The 17,363-nt window shown below is 33.1% G+C and overlaps 2 protein-coding genes and 1 pseudogene across 4 annotated transcripts; 1 reads left to right on the plus strand and 2 right to left on the minus strand.

The window, feature by feature from the left end:
- Positions 1–3,243: 3,243 nt before the first annotated feature.
- Positions 3,244–6,223, plus strand: LOC105116112 (metal-nicotianamine transporter YSL1-like). Of its 2 annotated transcripts, XM_011013314.1 has the most exons (8): positions 3,244–3,390; positions 3,492–3,842; positions 3,936–4,111; positions 4,323–4,417; positions 4,505–4,642; positions 4,746–4,935; positions 5,014–5,128; positions 5,237–6,223. In XM_011013314.1, exons 2-8 carry the CDS (start codon positions 3,494–3,496, stop codon positions 6,157–6,159), a joined length of 1,986 nt encoding a protein of 661 aa, XP_011011616.1. In that variant the 5' UTR covers positions 3,244–3,390; positions 3,492–3,493; the 3' UTR covers positions 6,160–6,223. The 2 variants fall into 2 exon arrangements, with proteins under 2 accessions (XP_011011616.1, XP_011011617.1); XM_011013315.1 differs by lacking the exon at positions 3,244–3,390 and having other exon boundaries at positions 3,440–3,842.
- A 4,514-nt stretch (positions 6,224–10,737) lies between these two features.
- LOC105116113 (probable potassium transporter 13) lies at positions 10,738–13,237 on the minus strand (annotated as a pseudogene).
- A 1,194-nt stretch (positions 13,238–14,431) lies between these two features.
- On the minus strand, positions 14,432–16,606 carry LOC105116114 (E3 ubiquitin-protein ligase RNF181-like). Of its 2 annotated transcripts, none has more exons than XM_011013317.1 (4): positions 16,477–16,606; positions 15,155–15,523; positions 15,007–15,069; positions 14,432–14,868 (listed from the first exon to the last, which is right to left on the minus strand). In XM_011013317.1, the coding sequence occupies exons 2-4, from the start codon at positions 15,407–15,409 to the stop codon at positions 14,518–14,520; spliced, it is 669 nt and encodes a 222-aa protein (XP_011011619.1). In that variant the 5' UTR covers positions 15,410–15,523; positions 16,477–16,606; the 3' UTR covers positions 14,432–14,517. The 2 variants fall into 2 exon arrangements, with proteins under 2 accessions (XP_011011619.1, XP_011011618.1); XM_011013316.1 differs by having other exon boundaries at positions 15,007–15,072.
- Between the last annotated feature and the right edge of the window lie 757 nt (positions 16,607–17,363).

Here is a 17,363-nt window from a genome sequence, read left to right on the forward strand (position 1 = left end):
ATGTACAATTTTAATAGTGTGATTTATTTTTATTTTTATTTTTATGTACTTTAAATTTTATTTTATTTTTTATATTTTGTGTTATGTATTTGAATTAAAACTTTATTATTAACTTGATAAGTTTATAAATACAAATTAATGATTGATATTAAAAAATAATTTAAAAAATAATTTATATATATTTATATTGTAGCCCTAGGATTAAAAAAATTTGTGATTCCGCCCTTGCCTCTCGGTATTGTCATAAGGTTGATTCCATAATATAATAATTTAGATTATTAACCATGTAAAACTCCAGACACAAAATTTAGCTGTAAGAGTGATGGATGATGCGATAACACATGGGAGATGGATAATTGAAGACCATTTCCAGCATAATATATGATAGCTTGGAGGCTGAGCTGTGCTTGCCAACCTGTGATGTTGGTCCCAACATGGGAGATGGATAATTGAAGAACATTTCCAGCATAATATATGATAGCTTGGAGGCTGAGCTGTGCTTGCCAACATGTGATGTTGGTCCCAATTTCCATGGCTAGGAAGTTTAAGGTCGGGATTTGAGATTGGCATACCATCAATGTATCATCGATGTTAGTTACATGTGCACATGTCATAGTAGAAAGAGTTGAGATTGGCATATGTACCAATGTCAATGTATCATAGATGTTACATGTGTACATGTCATTGTAGCATATACACCATCAATGTATCATGAATGTATACATGTCAAGGTAGAAAGAGCTGAGATTTGACCTCTTAATAGCTTCACATGTACCTTCACGAGCCACAAGGATATGTGCTCGGGGTGGCGGTTGGCCATTGGAACAAGGAAGGCAGCATCTACTTTTCTCAAGTTTAATAACAATAAATCATTTTATTAATTAAAAGAAGCGTAAAAGATCGGTCAATATTCCAGCGTGCATTGATTAAAAATGATTTAACAATAAATCATTTTTGATCAAGTCAAAATTCAAAGCAAAAGCAAGACTTTACCTAAACTTTCCATGGCACATAATTTTTTTACATACGCATGAGTATTTCTACATGAACCAGCACTACTTTTTATGCTAATGGTATAGCCACTTGCCTATATTTTTCACCAATAATACACCACACAGCACCCACAATATGATACATTAACCATAACAATGATTAGCCTAGGGTTACCTCCTATATAAAAGGCAGGCACGTGTAACGCCAGCTATCAATATCAGCCCCGATCTTTTCGCTAATAATTAATATGTCTCTAATCTATCTCCTTGAAAAAATATCGAGGGCTGGGTATGGATAAAAATACACCTAGTTACCCAGGCACGAGGGAAGGTGATTCTAGTCAGACCGTACAGTCGTCGTACAAAGCCAGCTAGGCCATACCATACACACAGATACACATTGCCTACTTCATTTTATTTTTTATTTTCATGCACATTAATTATTCCCTCTTTATAAAATTAATTTGAAGTAAAAAAATAAAAATAAAAAAAAATTTAAATTTTTGAAAAACCGTAAAAACAAACATGGCTAAATTTAATAAATTATGAGTAGAAGTGAAATATTACATGTATATTATAGGTCCCAAATTAAGAACGTCTAGCTCCCACATGAATAAAGCGTACGAGGTTGAGAGTCTAAGAATAATACTAAAGGCATAGAAGTTATAGCTTCGAGCTAGGATCCTATAGTATAGCCATGTTTGCAGTAGGTGTAGAGAATTCTAGAGTGGATAAGCTTTTAATGTCCTGTATACTTAATTTGTAGAGAATTGAGATATTTTACCCCATTTATGGAAAACACGGTTTCAGAAATCCAACTAAAGTCTTTTCTTCTTCCGTAAACAAGTAAAACTAATTCCATATTAATACATAATCTGATGACTATTGCTTTTTTCTTTTCTCAAAATGGCTGGTTTAGGTAAAGTATAGCACATCTGAGCACCAAAACCCACTCAACTCGAAAGGGATGGTCATATATAGGCAGACCTCTGTGAAGAAATTATCGGTAAATTTCCTGCCTGTGATCATATAACTGGTCAAAATCTGGATTTCATTGGGGTTGAAGTGAACTTAGAGTTGAAGCATCTACCAGAAAGTCAACTGATTTTTGAGTGGTGTTAGTGTCTTGAACCACCTGTTGGGAAGCACAAATATAGGGCGCGTTTGCCACCATGCATCGAGGCATCAAATTAATTGTACTGGAACTTTGCCTTTGTGCGTACACATTGCCAGGCAAAGGGCCTTAATGAAAGGATCTTAGCGTTTCAATAATCAATTGAAGTACATATAGTCATTGAAAATACTCGTTCTTCTAATAAACAATGATCTTCCTCCTCCCCTTCTCCACTAATCTAGATTAAATAGGAAAAAAAAAACCCTGCAGGGTGTGGAATGGAACGGGGAGTTAAATGTGAAAGCTTTCGGTTACATGGTCCTTAATTATGGATTCAGAAGGAATTGAAATCAACTCATGTTTCTTGATTTGTATGTATGGATGTATGTATGTATGTATGTTTCTGTGTCATAAGAAGGTTCAAAGACACCTTCATTAACGTGCAGTACTGTACAATCTGATATAGTTTAAAATAAGAATTAAAACATAAAAATTGCATTGTCTGAACTTATACCATGATACAAACTTATAGCATCATGAGTTATTGCATTCAAAATAGAATAGCATTGTAAGTTTTGGGTAAGGCAAAAGAGAAGAACTCTTGATTCCTAATTCTTTTCTTTGATTTTTTTGAAATTATGCTTCTTGTAGTCAGTTTCTAGCACACAAGATATAGAGAAGTAGCATCACACCAATCCATTAATTATGCATGTATTAACTTGTTCCCTATAGGAATTTCATTGAATCTTCACGGCCTATAACAACAGCAAAAATATATATATCATTAATGCTTTCTTCTTAATCTATCAATTTTTAGCCTATTGCACGATTCATATACTTATGTACGATCAACGCCATAGCTTACAGTATTGTTTTCTATCGTTGCGTTGTGTTTTAACCATCTTGCAGAAAACAATAAGAAGCTGAGTGCTGACAAGCACTTTAACAACAATGATGGAGGAGAAGAAAAAGGGTAGAGCTCAATGCTAAGGTCCATTATCATTCCAATAATAGATAGTAACAGTACTGCAGGCCATTACTTGGTTATTGCATATACGAACGCAACTTGTGCCAAGAATTCTAAATTATTCCCACCTTATATAAAGGGATATTGATATCTTCATGCTGTTTGATGGGGTTTTTAGTGCTGTAAATGGAAAAGGTAATGAATGTTTTATGACTACAGGCATTTTGATTAGTATACACACCAAGAGGAAAACAAAGTTTTCAAGTAAAAATACTAGATAGCTACTGCAAGAAAATAAGTGCTGGAGAAGAACCAAGGCAAGGCTATATATCCATGCATGTTTCTCCTATCCTCTCGGCACTTGCTCCCTGATAATTTGACTTAATTTTATGATGCGTAAAGGATTGCTATTTTGCAGCCATGATGATTGAAGCAGTAGAAAAGGAAGAGATTGAAAGAGAAGGGATGGAGTTAGAGCCACAAGATGAATCAGAAGGTTCAAGGACATGGACAAAGCAGGTCACAGTAAGGGGAATCATAGTGAGTATTCTTATTGGAGCCATCTACAGCATCATTGCCATGAAGCTAAACCTCACAACTGGGATGATTCCAAATTTCAATGTCTCTGCTGCTCTTCTTGCTTTTGTGTTTGTTCAAACCTGGACAAAAGTTCTTCAAAAGGCAGGATTTGTCGTCAGACCCTTCACTCGGCAAGAAAATACAATGATACAAACTTGCGCAGTTGCATGTTATAGTATTGCCATTGGAGGTTTGATCAGTTTTCGATACTTAAAATAATCTTCCTATTACTCTTGACAAATTTGAGCTTCTTCTCACATGGTTTCCGTGTTTTGGGCAATAGGTGGACTTTCTTCTTATCTGTTGGGATTAGACAGGAACACATACGAGTTGTCAGGGGGGTTGAAAACTGAAGGAAATTCTTCTAGTGGTTTAAAGGAACCTGAATTTGGCTGGATGGTTGGATACCTTTTCCTAGTTTGCTTTGTTGGTCTTTTTGTGTTAATTCCACTTAGAAAGGTAATAGAAGTTTCCATAATCCTTCCATGCATCTCAAATTATCAAAAAAAGATTACTTTTCTTTTAAAAAATTATAATCTTTGTGTTTATTAGCCTGAGATATTCTGATATCAGGAGTCTGTATATTTCTCTTTGGAATCATCGTGAGTAGTATTATCATCATGTCGCTTGTAAAACTCTTAAAGGTGTGTTTCGGCCTTTTGGCTTACAGATCCTGATAGTAGACATGAAGTTAACTTATCCAAGTGGCTTGGCAACGGCAGTTCTCATCAATGGTTTCCATAACCGAGGAGATAAGATGGCAAAGTATATACATGAAGTCTAATTTTTTGCTTTGAGAAAACAACTTTCTTGAAAAAGAAAGTATGAATCATGATTGGGTTGTTATTACAGGAAACAAGTTCAAGGGTTCATGAAGTACTTTTCAATCAGCTTCTTATGGGCATTTTTCCAGTGGTTTTTTACGGGGAAAGATGGATATTGTGGATTCGCACATTTCCCTACTTTTGGAATGGAAGCATGGAAGCATACGTATGTACTCGTATTTCCTCTCTCTATATCTCCAATTATCTGCTTCATTTCTCCCAAATTAAATGTTACTGGTCATTTCTTTTTGGTTATTGGGCTTTTGTAGATTTTTCTTTGATTTTAGCACCACTTTGGTTGGAGCTGGAATGATCGTTCCCTATCTTGTAAACGTGTCCTTACTTCTTGGAGCTGTGCTCTCATATGGGATTATGTGGCCACTAATACGTCAACTTAAGGGAGAATGGTATCCAGCTTCTATAGATGAATCCAGCATGAAGAGCTTAAATGGTTACAAGGTCAGAACACGATATACTAGGGCTTTTAGCTTTCTAAAATTCATAATAGGATTCTAATATATGGCTATAATTTGACAGGTTTTCTTAGCAGTTGCTCTCATCCTAGGAGATGGGCTCTACTTTTTTGTTAAGATAATGGGTATTACAATCAGCAATGTTCGTCGCAGATTAAAGAACAAGAATATCAGTCCCGGTAAATTGGACATCCTATGCAGTTTTTTCCTGTTTATACCGAAATGCTGCTAAAATAATATTACAGCTTCAGTTGCGCTACTTCTTAACTGTACTTCTTTCCTAGCAGTTCATTACCAGAAGAAGCTCTTTGATGAACAAAAACAAAATAAATTCTTCCTCGGAGAGACCATACCTTCATGGCTAGGCATCATTGGATATGTAATCTTCTCTGTTATCTCCATAATTGCGGTGCCAATCATATTCCCCCAGCTTAAGTGGTACTATGTTGTCATGTCGTATGTTCTTGCTCCATCCTTAGCATTTTGCAATGCTTACGGAGCTGGCCTTACCGATATAAACATGGCGTATAATTACGGGAAAGCTGCCCTCTTTGTGCTAGCTGCAATATCCGGGAGAGAAAATGGAGTGGTGGCAGCACTTGTCGGAGGCGGCCTTGTCAAATCTGTTATTTCTGTTTCTTGCATCCTGATTCAGGATTTCAAAACAGCACATTTGACTTTCACCTCCCCAAGAGCAATGTTTTTGAACCAAGTTATTGGCACCGCAATCGGCTGCGTGGTGGCTCCTGGTAGCTTCTTCCTGTTCTACAAGGCATTTGATGTTGGAAATCCTTCCGGAGACTTTAAGGCTCCTCATGCCTTAATTTTCAGGAACATGGCAATCATAGGTGTTGAGGGTTTCTCAGCTCTGCCCCAATATTGCTTGCAGCTCTGCTATGGCTTCTTTGCTTTTGCAATCGCAGTTAACCTAGTGAGAGATTTTTCGCCGCGGAAGATCGGACAATGGGTGCCTCTTCCATTGGTCATGGCCGTGCCATTTGTCATTGGAGCTTCCTTTGCCATTGATATGTGTGTTGGAAGTTTGATCGTTTTCGTATGGCATAAACGAAACACCAGCAAGGCCGAGTTCATGATCCCTGCTGTTGCCTCAGGATTAATCTGTGGAGAAGGGCTGTGGACTCTTCCAGCTGCTATCCTTGCTTTGGCCAAGATAAAGCCGCCCATCTGCATGAACTTCGTGGCTTCCTAGAAAAACTTCCTCGACACAAAGATTCAAGAACAGCAACAGAGAGTTAAATATGTAATTTAATTTGTCTAAGCTATTCAGGAATATAATGCTTCGACTAAAATTCTATCATACGCCAGTAGAAAGTATTTGAATGACCGAATTCAAATTTCGACCGTCCACTTCAGAAATAATACTGTATTTTAGGATGAAACTAGCCGGCACGCAAGCATGATGCTGCGGGTCTATTTTCAAAATCTATCTTTATGGTAATTATAATAAATATTCATAAGAGTTTTAATAATTTAAATTTTAGGGGAAAAATATATTTTTTTAGTTAAAGCTTCCTTTCTTTATTTATATATTCTTTCTTGTTTTGGCAACAACTTGTCTATTTTATTAATAGCATGGTTTTTCATTAAGAAATTTATCATGGTTTGTACATTTATCATGGTTTGTACGGCAAGTTTTAATAAATAAAAAAACCATGTTTTGATAATAAGATTGTATATGAAAATAAAGAAATAATCAATTTGAAGAAATTATATAAAAATTCCACACTAAAATAATAACAAAATAAATATTTTATTCTCATTACATATTCATGGATAATTTTTCAAAATTGCATATTAGGTTCATATAATAATTCCTAATATTACTTATAAAAACTCTAATCTTATTTGAAAAGCATGATATTGCAGGATGACTTCTAAAATATTATTGTAAGTATTGCATTTAAGGATAATTTTGTTTTGAAATAAATAAAACAAAAGGCTTGAAAGATCAGGTATATGTCTTGTATTAAAAAAAGTCAACCATACCAAGCATGAAAGGTTAGGCTTGCATGTTTAGAGAATATATTACTTTTCAAATAATTTTTTATATTAAATTTTATATTTATAATTTTTTTATATATTTTAAAAATTAATTTTAATATTAGTATATTAAAACGATTTAAAACATACAAAATACATTAAATTTTAATAAAAAAATTAATTTTTTTAAGAATACAGTTTACACCATGTTCCCAACGGTGCTAGAAAAAAGCCAGCTAATTCTTTTTTTAAAAGAAAAGAAAAAAACATGCGGCAGTCACGTTTCCATATTAATAATTACAGACAACTACAATATAGTAAAAAAAATAAGAAGAAAAGGAAGAAGCAGCAGCAGCAGCAATGCATGCACCGAATTGGAGTTCATGGGTTGCACAAGCTTCAATGCAGTGCTGCGTTCCGGTAAAAAAATATAGCTTCCTAATTACACAACAAATTACAATCCTCTGGCTAATCGGAAATTGTAATTCTGGGAAATGATGCTTTAATTTGCTTACTGCAGAATTTAAACAAGTAAAACTAAAATTGGTGGTAAATTAAATCATCTACTAGAAATTATTAAAGGCAAAAGAGGACCAAGTAAATATTAAATCCAGCCACTGGGAACTGATGGAAAATATTTAAAGGCGAGTTTGGCTATCCTCAGTGAGCAAGAAATTATTAAAGGAAAAAAAAAGGACCAGGTCCTGGTTCATCCCAATTCCCAGTATAAGAATTTTGAGTCAGAATCGTTGCATGAAATCGCAGTGCTCGATCAAAACCTAAAAGTGACAATACTGAAACTGGTACCGCCAGCGTAAACGCCCTACAGGAGCATGTTTTTTTGGCTGGCTTTTATATGTGTTTGTGTTTTCTAAATTTTTTAATTATTTTTTATTATATTTTTAAATTGTTTTAATATGTTGATGTTAAAAATAAATTTTTTAAAAATAAAAAAATATTATTTTAATGTATTTTTAAATAAAAAATATTTTAAAAAATAATAATTATCATAGTTTCAAATACCACCTAAGATTAGTATTGTATCATTAGCTCAATGCAGCTTGAATTAATTTTTTTAATATAATAATTTTTTAAGTATTTTTAATGTTTTTCTTGTAGAAAAATTCTTTAATTGTATGGGAATTAACTTGATGTGACTCAGTTAACTTAGCGGGTTTAAAAACAACCTGAATAATCAATAAAAACATAATTTCACTCAAAATAAATATTCAAAATGAGATTTTTTTTTAATAAATATTGATATAATAACATATTGAATCAATTTGGGTCAACTCAAGTTAACCTATCATTCCGCAACCTGGGTTATAAGATCATAATAATCTTGTAAAAAACAAATCAAAATAAGTTATGAAACATATTTTTTAATAAACTCAATATTGAAAGATAAAAATAATAAAATAAAATAAAATGACCTTAGTCAACTTAAGTTAACTTACTAAACCCACAACTCGGATCATGCATGAGATCAAGATTACTCAATAGAAAATTTAATTTTTAATCAATCTAGTGTTAAAATAAAAAATTGAAAAAAGATTTGATTAAAAAAAACTCGAGTCAACTTATTAAACTTGCAACATAAATAATGAGATAAAAATAATCTCATATAAAGCAAACCAAAACTAATAACAAAGCCAAAACTGTAACCTAAGTAAAGAGATAAGGATAATCTCATATAAAGCAAACCGAAACAAATGACAAAGCCTAATTGTCAATCAACTCAATCTTAAATGATGAAATTGAAAGAAAAAAAATCAATTAGAAAAAGGAAAAAAACTCAAGTCTACTGAATTAACTCATCAAACTTGCGGTTCAGGTCATAAAACTAAGATAGTCTCATAAAAAAATTGAATAACAATTATGAATTCAATCCCCAATAAACTTAATATTAAAGGATATAATTAAAATTAAAAAATTGGTTTAAAAAAAAACACCAAAAAATGACTTAAATCAATTCAGGTTAATTAACTAAACCTGTGATCCAAGTCATAAAACGAGTATAACCTTATAGAAAGTAAACAAAAAAAAACTATAAAGCCTAATTCTCAACCAACTCATTGCTAAATGATGAATTTTAAAAAAATCAACTAGAAAAAAAGAAAAACTCGAGTTAATTAAGTCAATCCGTTAAACTCATAGTCTGGATCATAAAATTATGATAACTTCATAAAAAATAAATTAAAAAAATAATATAATTCATTTCTCAATAAATCTAATGTTGAATAATAAAAATAAAATAATAAAAAAAATATTATCATATTGAATATATTTTGTGAGGAGATACAATAAAATCCTCATCTCTTTTAGTTTTTTTAATAAATTAGTGACTCGCAAGCAAAATGTTTTTCAATATTAAAGAAAAATGCTAAGAAAAAGAAATTTGAGATTGTTCAATTAGTAATTTAAATGACATGATTAAAAAACATATGATAATAATAATAAATACATAAATAAAAAACATGACAATTAAAAAAAATATAAAAAAACTCAATCTAAATCAATATAGAATGTAAAACAACTCAATGATAAAAGATAAAATACAAAAATAAAAAAAAGGATAAAAAGAACTTGATCTGAGCTAACGTGTATCATAAAATAATTTAATGATAAAAAATAAAGATAATAAAAAATAAAATAAAAAAATATTATTAGATCAAGTTAACTTATAACTAATTATATTTTATTAGTTACTTTATAGGAATTATTGTTTTTGGCACAGGACTCATTTTAAATAAACAAAGATACAACTAAAAATTAAAAAAAAATTAAATAGAAATATTCTTACCAATTTTATCACTTTTAATGGTATATAAATATTATAGTTTTTTTATGTTTTTTTATAAACAATTAATAGAATATGAGAATATTTTTCAATAACGTCTGGCCAGGCTATGGGAATCTGTTCGTTTCTTTGCCTTAAAACCTAAATTCGAAGACAGCTCAAAATGTGTCATTATTATAAATCTGGGCTTTTAAATATATCATGTTGGCCCAGCCAAAAAGTGACCTGGGGAAGCTTGAACGTTACAACCCCCTTTCATTAAAATCCCTTTACTTCTTCTCTACAGAAAGCATCGGAATCCTCCAGTTCATTCATAACCAACAAAGAAGACTAGGGAGACCCCGCCGCAATATAGCGGTATATAAAGCCCTCAATTCCCATTCCCTTTCCTCTGGTGCAAAAAACTGTCTCTCTCCTCTCTAAAAACAGCGGCAAGATATATAATTTAGAAGTGAAAGATGGGTATGGTCGTGGTGATCTCTTTGCCTTTGATAATCTTTTGCCTGCTTCTTGGTTTTGGATGTTACTACTTGGGGAGGCACAAGGGAAGACAAGATACCCATACAAATGCTCAGGTATTTGGAGATCCTATTCCACCACCTGGGTTTGCTAGTACGCCACCTCCTCCACCTCATACCAAGCCAGACAACTCGCACAGTGTTTAGGCTGACTTTTTTTTTTTTTTTTTGGTTTTGATTTGTTTTCCACTGTATTATATGGGGGTATAGAGAGTGATTGTTTATGCTGTTGAGATGTATGGTGTGGTTTTTAGCATTATTTCGTGTGTGCATTTTGAGGTGAAAAATTGGCCCAATTGAACTGTGTAATATACGGGTTGGCTGTTGTATATTGTTTTTCTCTGCTCATTTTGTTTCACAAAGTGCTTGCCACCATCCCAAATGACTCTCTTTCTTTCATGCTAGCAAGGGAGATTGGGAAGAGTTTTAAGAAGCCCTGGGGGAAACAAGACATTTTAAAATAACCATGTAAAGAAAACTATGAGTCAGTCTGTGTATTCTGTAACTTATCTCTAAATCTGAGGAATCTTTATCATGTAAGCTCCTATAACAGTTGAACTGGATCAGTCAATTCAAATACTTTGAACCTATCTGTTAGTTTACAATGGATACCACCAATTCTTTTGTTGCATTTGGTTAGAATCCTCCCATTTCCTTTGGTTAGAACCCCTCACAACCCCAAAATCCTTTCCAGATGCACCATGTCAAGATGGCTGCCTAATCAATGTTGCATTTTGGCTGCAGAAGCCAGCAGGATGGACTTACATCATTTGTTCAGTACTCCCAATAATATTATCATCCTTTCTCAGGCTGATTACTAAACATAATAAGCCATTCCTACTTCAATCAAAGATGTACGAGAAACCCCTAGTGCTGTGGATGGGCTTCGACAGTTCTGTCTCAAGAGACCATGTGCAATGTTAATGACAAATTTCTTCACAAGTGATGATGTTTCCCTCACCAAGACAGAGTATTTCCCATCATATATGCCATACCAGCTTCCCTGGCACCCTCCAGTCCCACTTCACACGCCACAAAATCTTAAAAATCTTACTCTTTTGCGTCTAGTCTCTGACCCAGCCCCAGACCCATTCTCAAGTCCCGCATCCCGTGCTAACATCATCCAGTACATGTTTGATTCCTGACAAAGTAGAGTCATTTCATTCCCGAGTCTCTAGCATCACCATCACTCTGGTGCCGCTAGAACTCTGCCACAGTTTCAATCAGGCTAGTCTCAAAAGCATGACTGTTCTTCCTTCCTTCGCAACCTGACAATGCACAGGTGGAGACGGAACTCTGGGGGGACCAATCCGGCTTACAATAAATCGCTGATTGGCAGAAAACTCTTGGAATTGTCAGGTACTGAAATGTTACAATTATGAGGACATGATGGAAGGCGGGAACGTTGGTGACAAAATGCGAAAACATTGGTGGGATCTCTGACAGCACATTTGTATAGACTAGGCCAACACCACGAACACGATTTATACCAATGTTTGTGCCCAGACAAAGAAGCATATCCAAAGACGTTCTGTTATGTGACTCGAATGATTGTTTTTGTAACGTAACATAATGCCAGATGTACATCACAGACAAAACTATCAGGGAGAAAATGAGAGGGAGCCAGCTTCCTTTGGCCTCTGGCAGGCGGGAAGAAGACAAGTAGAGCAATCCAAAAACAATTACAAAAGTAAAGGCTTCCAGAATAAACCCCCGCTTCCACAGCGTAACAATGACAAGAAACATCAAGCAGGTGGTAACAAACGTTACAATGATAACTGCAAGACCTGGTACAAAGAGATAAACTTATCAAATCGCTAACTTAATGGGAGAGGGAGGGAGGGAGGGAAGGAGGCATGTACCATATACATCGCCGATCATTTCTGTGTCCCTGAAGCCGATCAAAAACAAGAAGGCACGAAACCATCACGATCCAGTTTATCTCCGGTAAATGAGAAATTACCAATAAAACAATAGCAGGCGAAACTGAGAAATTAAGCAGCAGCATGCTTCCCATTCACAAAATAAACCAATAGCAGGACTAGTGTCCTCCTGGTAAATCATATGTACTAGAAAAGATTGGAAATAAAAATGTGAAAAGGACCGGCCCTATCAAAGATCCCATGCCTGGAAATTTGGGCTTTGTAGACCATTAAGAACTTGCAGACGAAGCTCGACATTCAATGTTGAATAGAGTAGATGATCCTCATGAGAAAGATTTTTAGCTAATTCACTGGCACTTGGAGCAAAATCTTATATGAAGAATCCATAAAATTATAGCAAAATCAGAAAAATAAATGCATGCTGAAAACAATAGCAAGAAGTAGCAGCAGGTCTCTGCCGCTCAGGAGCACAAATTGAAGAAGTTCAAAACAATATCTCATGTTAGTTGAAAATACAAGCATTTTATTATAGGACAAATACAATCTCATTTGACAAGAGAAACACAAAACAACTTCTCAATCACATGGGACGCTCTCTTGACTTAAAATTATTCAAATTTAGTTCCATGGATGCAGAATTAATTCCAGATACAAGTACAAACAAATAAATTGGAATTGGAAGAAGCAATAAAAAAAGATCGTACCAGGGATCACTCTGTAAAAGCTTCTCTGAAGATCCACTTTGTGTTTAGAGAGATAAGCAGCTTCACCCATATAAGCCAGAATCAAGCAAGCAAGGATAATTAACTGTAGTGAAAGCAATCTGCTCGTGTAAGGACAAACAAGTCAAAAAGGGAAGGAAATTGTTGCCAAAAATCAGCGTGCATGACCTGGACAGGGTTAATATAGATGATCATTAAACAAACAAAACGACTATGTTTCTAATTGTCTTCACGAACATAGCACACAGTCCAAAGAAAGCACCCCAAGAATTTCTTCGTCCTCGTGAAGTCTGGATCTCCCTGAAAACCTACTCGTGTAAATGCCAAAAAACCCAGTCAGAGAGGAAAACTCAGAATAAACAACTCTCGCAGGTTTAGAAAATTATAAGAAAAGTCATAAATCTTGTGTCTATATTACCTTATTTATCACAAACACTTTACTTTGTTTTCTGCCACTAACAATCTTTAAATTATTGTGAATCCTAACTGGAACATGTTTCTTTTCATTGTTTTTTTTAATTATTTTTCTATTTTAATTTTGTTTTTAATATTAAATAATTTAATAATTAAACTTTATGGTTTTATTTCATTTTTATTTTATAGGATTATTCTATTATCATAACTAAATCATACATATCTAGCATTAGATATTTTTTGATTTTTTTCTCAATTTATTTACTACTATTATATTTTTTTTAATTCATGTTATTATATTAATCAAGTTTATTGGCCCTATTTAAATCAATAACTCAAGTCTTATATTTTATTTTTTTATTTTTTATATAAATGCTTGCATTGCTTTAGCATTTTTTTAATGTTTGAAAACAATTGGGTTAGCCAATAGCATTAAGTGGATCACTAATATAGTAATTTTTTAAAAGCAAATGAAATATTTATTTTTTTAATTTTTATTGTATTTTTTTATATAATTTTTCTCAAATTTGTTATTGTTATAGTTTTTTTTTAATAAATGCACGTCTAAAATATCAATTTTTTGTTTTGCTTTTATTTTTTTCTATTAAAAGCTGCTTTAAATATTTTTTAAGAAAAAAATGCTTGTAATAAAAAAAATATCAAAATAAAAGAATGCATTAATAAGGGATAGAGATTTTGATTTAAAATATAGTTTTTATTGCTTATAATTTCTTTGCAATAATCAACATGACTAAAGAAATATTTGTTTATTTAAAAACATATTGATAAAAAAAAGGAATTTATATTAACAATCACTTCTTTTTATATATTTAAATTTTATTTACTCTTCTTATAAAAATTAATTTGTATTGTTATATAATTAAATAATTTTTTTTGAAGAGTTTACTGCATTACAAGATAAAATATTTTGATTTATATCTATCTTTTAACTTTTCATTTTAATTTTTAATAGCACTAACAATTTTTTTGCAATTTATTGATTCATATAACTTTTACTTTATTTTATTAAATACATGCATTAATTTATCAATTTTAAATTATAATTTTTCATGATATCATAAAATACTTTCACAATAATTTTGTATTGTTTTTTATTAGAAATTAACTTGAAATTTTAGCTTTGCTAGTGATATTACAACAGAAAAAGAAAGATATATAGTATAGTCTCTTAAACTACATAAAAGTTCAAGCATACAAATCAAGGAATTTTTATAGGACTGTGGGAAGAAAGATCCTGTAGATGGATTTCGCTCTGCATTTCATCCTGCAAGTAGGGCACTTCTTCTGAACAGCTAGTGCTTTTTTAATGCAGTTCTTGCAGAAAATATGACCACATTTTGTTGATGTTGCGTCTTGTAACTCATCCATACAAATTGGGCAACGAAACGCAGGTGCCGCTAGTGGTGGCACGGCCTGGGACAATCCAGAAACTTGGGCTGGTGGTTCCGTCTGAGAAAATCCAGGGAATTGGGGTGGTGGCATAGTTTGACACAATCCGGGTAATTGGGGTGATGACACAGGCTGGGACAGCAATCCATGGAATTGGAGCACACTCCTAGCCTGCCAAACCAAATAACATTGGTTAGAGTTTAAGTTTTTAATGGTTCCTAGAAGTTTCCAAGTACTTGACAACAAAGTTGAAAGATAGCTAAATTGAGGTTACAGGAAATCGAATATATAGTGAATAACAGCGTGAACCTGATTGACGATATTTATGTTTTCCCTTGTTGCATCAGTATTTCTCCTAGCTTTCTTCCTGGCCTGCTAAGAGGGAGATCATTTTTAAAGACAACCAGATACTCGAAGAACACGAGCCAAATCATTAACATTGTGTCAAGTGTCATACTTGGTCAAACATGCTGGGCGAGATTATAGCAATATCATCATCAATGACCTCAACATCTTGTGTAGTTTGATGTTGTCTAGTCAGTCCATACACTTCAGCTTGAAAATTAAGAGGATGACAAGGAAAGTACATGCGATGGAGAGGCATATTGTTCTGAATCGGAGGTGGATAGTTGAGATCAGAGTGCCGAAAGTAAATTCGCTCGGCTTCCCACAAATCATCTTCCAGACGATCTGTATTCCCCAGTAAATCCATAGGTCTCCGTTGTCCAGAAACACCTTGTTGTCGTCTTAGTTCTCCACAAAAATCATGTTGTTGTCAAAATTCTCCTGTAAATTCATGTTGTGTACTCAAAGACACCTAAAATTCCTGGTTACAAACAAGAAATTAAGGCATGCTGAGAAAAAAAAAACATATTCTGAGTATAATACAACCAAATCTATATCTTATTAATCCCATAGCAGATATCAAACCAACCAGGTAAACTTACGAAATTCCATTGCAAGTATAGTATCATATTTCATAAAGTTATGAAGAATTGTGCAATTTCAAATAACTAACTGAATATTGCATTCCCTGTCCTGTGATGATGAGCAATTGTTTAATAAGAGTTCCGTACTTTAAGCAACTAAAGGCCTCAAGTGAATCTGTGAATTGATTTAATCGCTTCTTCAAGTAAACCAAGAGCCTTTATCCATAAACAACTGCAAGCTATAGATGACGGTTTTATACTGATTCTCAAGAAAAAGGAGAAAAATTGATGGTTTTATGCTGCAGTCGCAAATTTATTCATAGCAGGTATAAAATAAAAGACAAATTTAGAGTATAATATAACTAAAATCAAGAGATACTAAAATAACAGGAGAAATTTCTTCAGATTCCATTATCCTGAGAGCGAACTGATCATATATATATATATATGCATGTTCTAGCCGGAGGTAACATGACGATTTAGAATTAACAGCGCTTGATTGAGTCCTAAGAAACCGTACAGTAGCGTATTGCTTAGCAGCATACATAAACACACGCAAGCCAGTCCAAACAGAAAATTGCATCTCCATAATCATAAAAGAATGCAGAAGTAATAAAGATTTCTTTTTTGTTTGCCGATTCTTCTTGATCATAGAAATCACACCATGAAACATCGTTTTGAACTTGAAAATCATAGTTTTGAAGATATCCTTTACCACATTAAAAAATTAATAAAGGCCTAAGCTAGCAGCAAGCCCCAGTATATAAACCCTACTAATTAATCCCATGGCAGCCAAAAACAAAACATGTAAATTAAGAAGATAAACAAAAATAATGAAGATGGATGATACCTGAGGGTGCAGCTGCTGGACAAACATATTTTGAAAGAAGGGAGACATCATTGACAATGGTTTTTATGCCTCCTGCGAAGGATCAATTTATAGCAAACAAAAACTCTCCGAGCTTTATGACTATTTGGGAAAGAGACTGTGTGCTTCCTTTTTTGTACATTAGTCCATTATATTTTAAGAAAAACTGATCAGCTCGTTCATCGGGAGGTATCTGTACTCTTGAAATAGAATATATATTTTATTTTTTTTTAAGAAGAAATACATGTCACCGTGCCCAGTTGGGTAATATGGGTTTTCTTATTTAATTTTCATGGGCTAAATTTTTCTATACCAAGTACCTTGGAATCAGTGTCCGAACATGTTAACTAGATACATGAATGAATAAATTAAAAAAAAATAGAAAGTATATGTATTAATTTAAAATACAATGAATTTATTAGAAAAATAAAAAATATCATTTACACGTATTTTTACTTTAAACATTAAAAAATAATATATCTTATCCTCGGAGTACTATAGCGAGGAAAAGGTGATGCATATAAAATTCACAAGAATGGTTATAAATATGCCAATGAGAAGAAGATTAGCCAACAAATTACCTAGAGCTGGAAAATGGAACGTGTCATCATGCCAGCTCATATTCTACTGCTTTTTGGCCCAAGATAAGCCCAGGCCCATTTCCTTGTGAGTTCGTACCATATAGTGCTGGTCCAGGTGTCGGCCCGTTGCAATTAATTCTTATGATATTTTTAATGACTTATTTCTTTTAATTAAATGGAAGAAAGGAATAAGAAAATAAAAGAAAGTTAATTACCTCTTTTATTATTGAAAATCTATACATGTACTTGCATTATTAATGGAAATTTTTATCCCTAGCTCATTTTTTG

This window comes from Populus euphratica, unplaced genomic scaffold, assembly GCF_000495115.2.
Source record: "Populus euphratica unplaced genomic scaffold, PopEup_1.0 scaffold854.1, whole genome shotgun sequence".
Lineage (NCBI taxonomy): Eukaryota > Viridiplantae > Streptophyta > Magnoliopsida > Malpighiales > Salicaceae > Populus > Populus euphratica.

Bases quoted from the DNA above. Each gene is read 5' to 3' on its own strand.
- LOC105116112 (XM_011013314.1), top strand. From the start codon at position 3,494: ATGATGATTGAAGCAGTAGAAAAGGAAGAGATTGAAAGAGAAGGGATG. The intron at 4,418-4,504 runs GTATATACATGA...TTGTTATTACAG, and splicing joins CGAGGAGATAAGATGGCAAA to GAAACAAGTTCAAGGGTTCA. The intron at 4,936-5,013 runs GTCAGAACACGA...ATAATTTGACAG, and splicing joins AGAGCTTAAATGGTTACAAG to GTTTTCTTAGCAGTTGCTCT.
- LOC105116114 (XM_011013316.1), bottom strand. From the start codon at position 15,409: ATGGATTTACTGGGGAATACAGATCGTCTGGAAGATGATTTGTGGGAA. The intron at 15,073-15,154 runs GTATGACACTTG...TCTCCCTCTTAG, and splicing joins CGCCCAGCATGTTTGACCAA to CAGGCCAGGAAGAAAGCTAG. The intron at 14,869-15,006 runs GTTCACGCTGTT...TTGGTTTGGCAG, and splicing joins ACATAAATATCGTCAATCAG to GCTAGGAGTGTGCTCCAATT.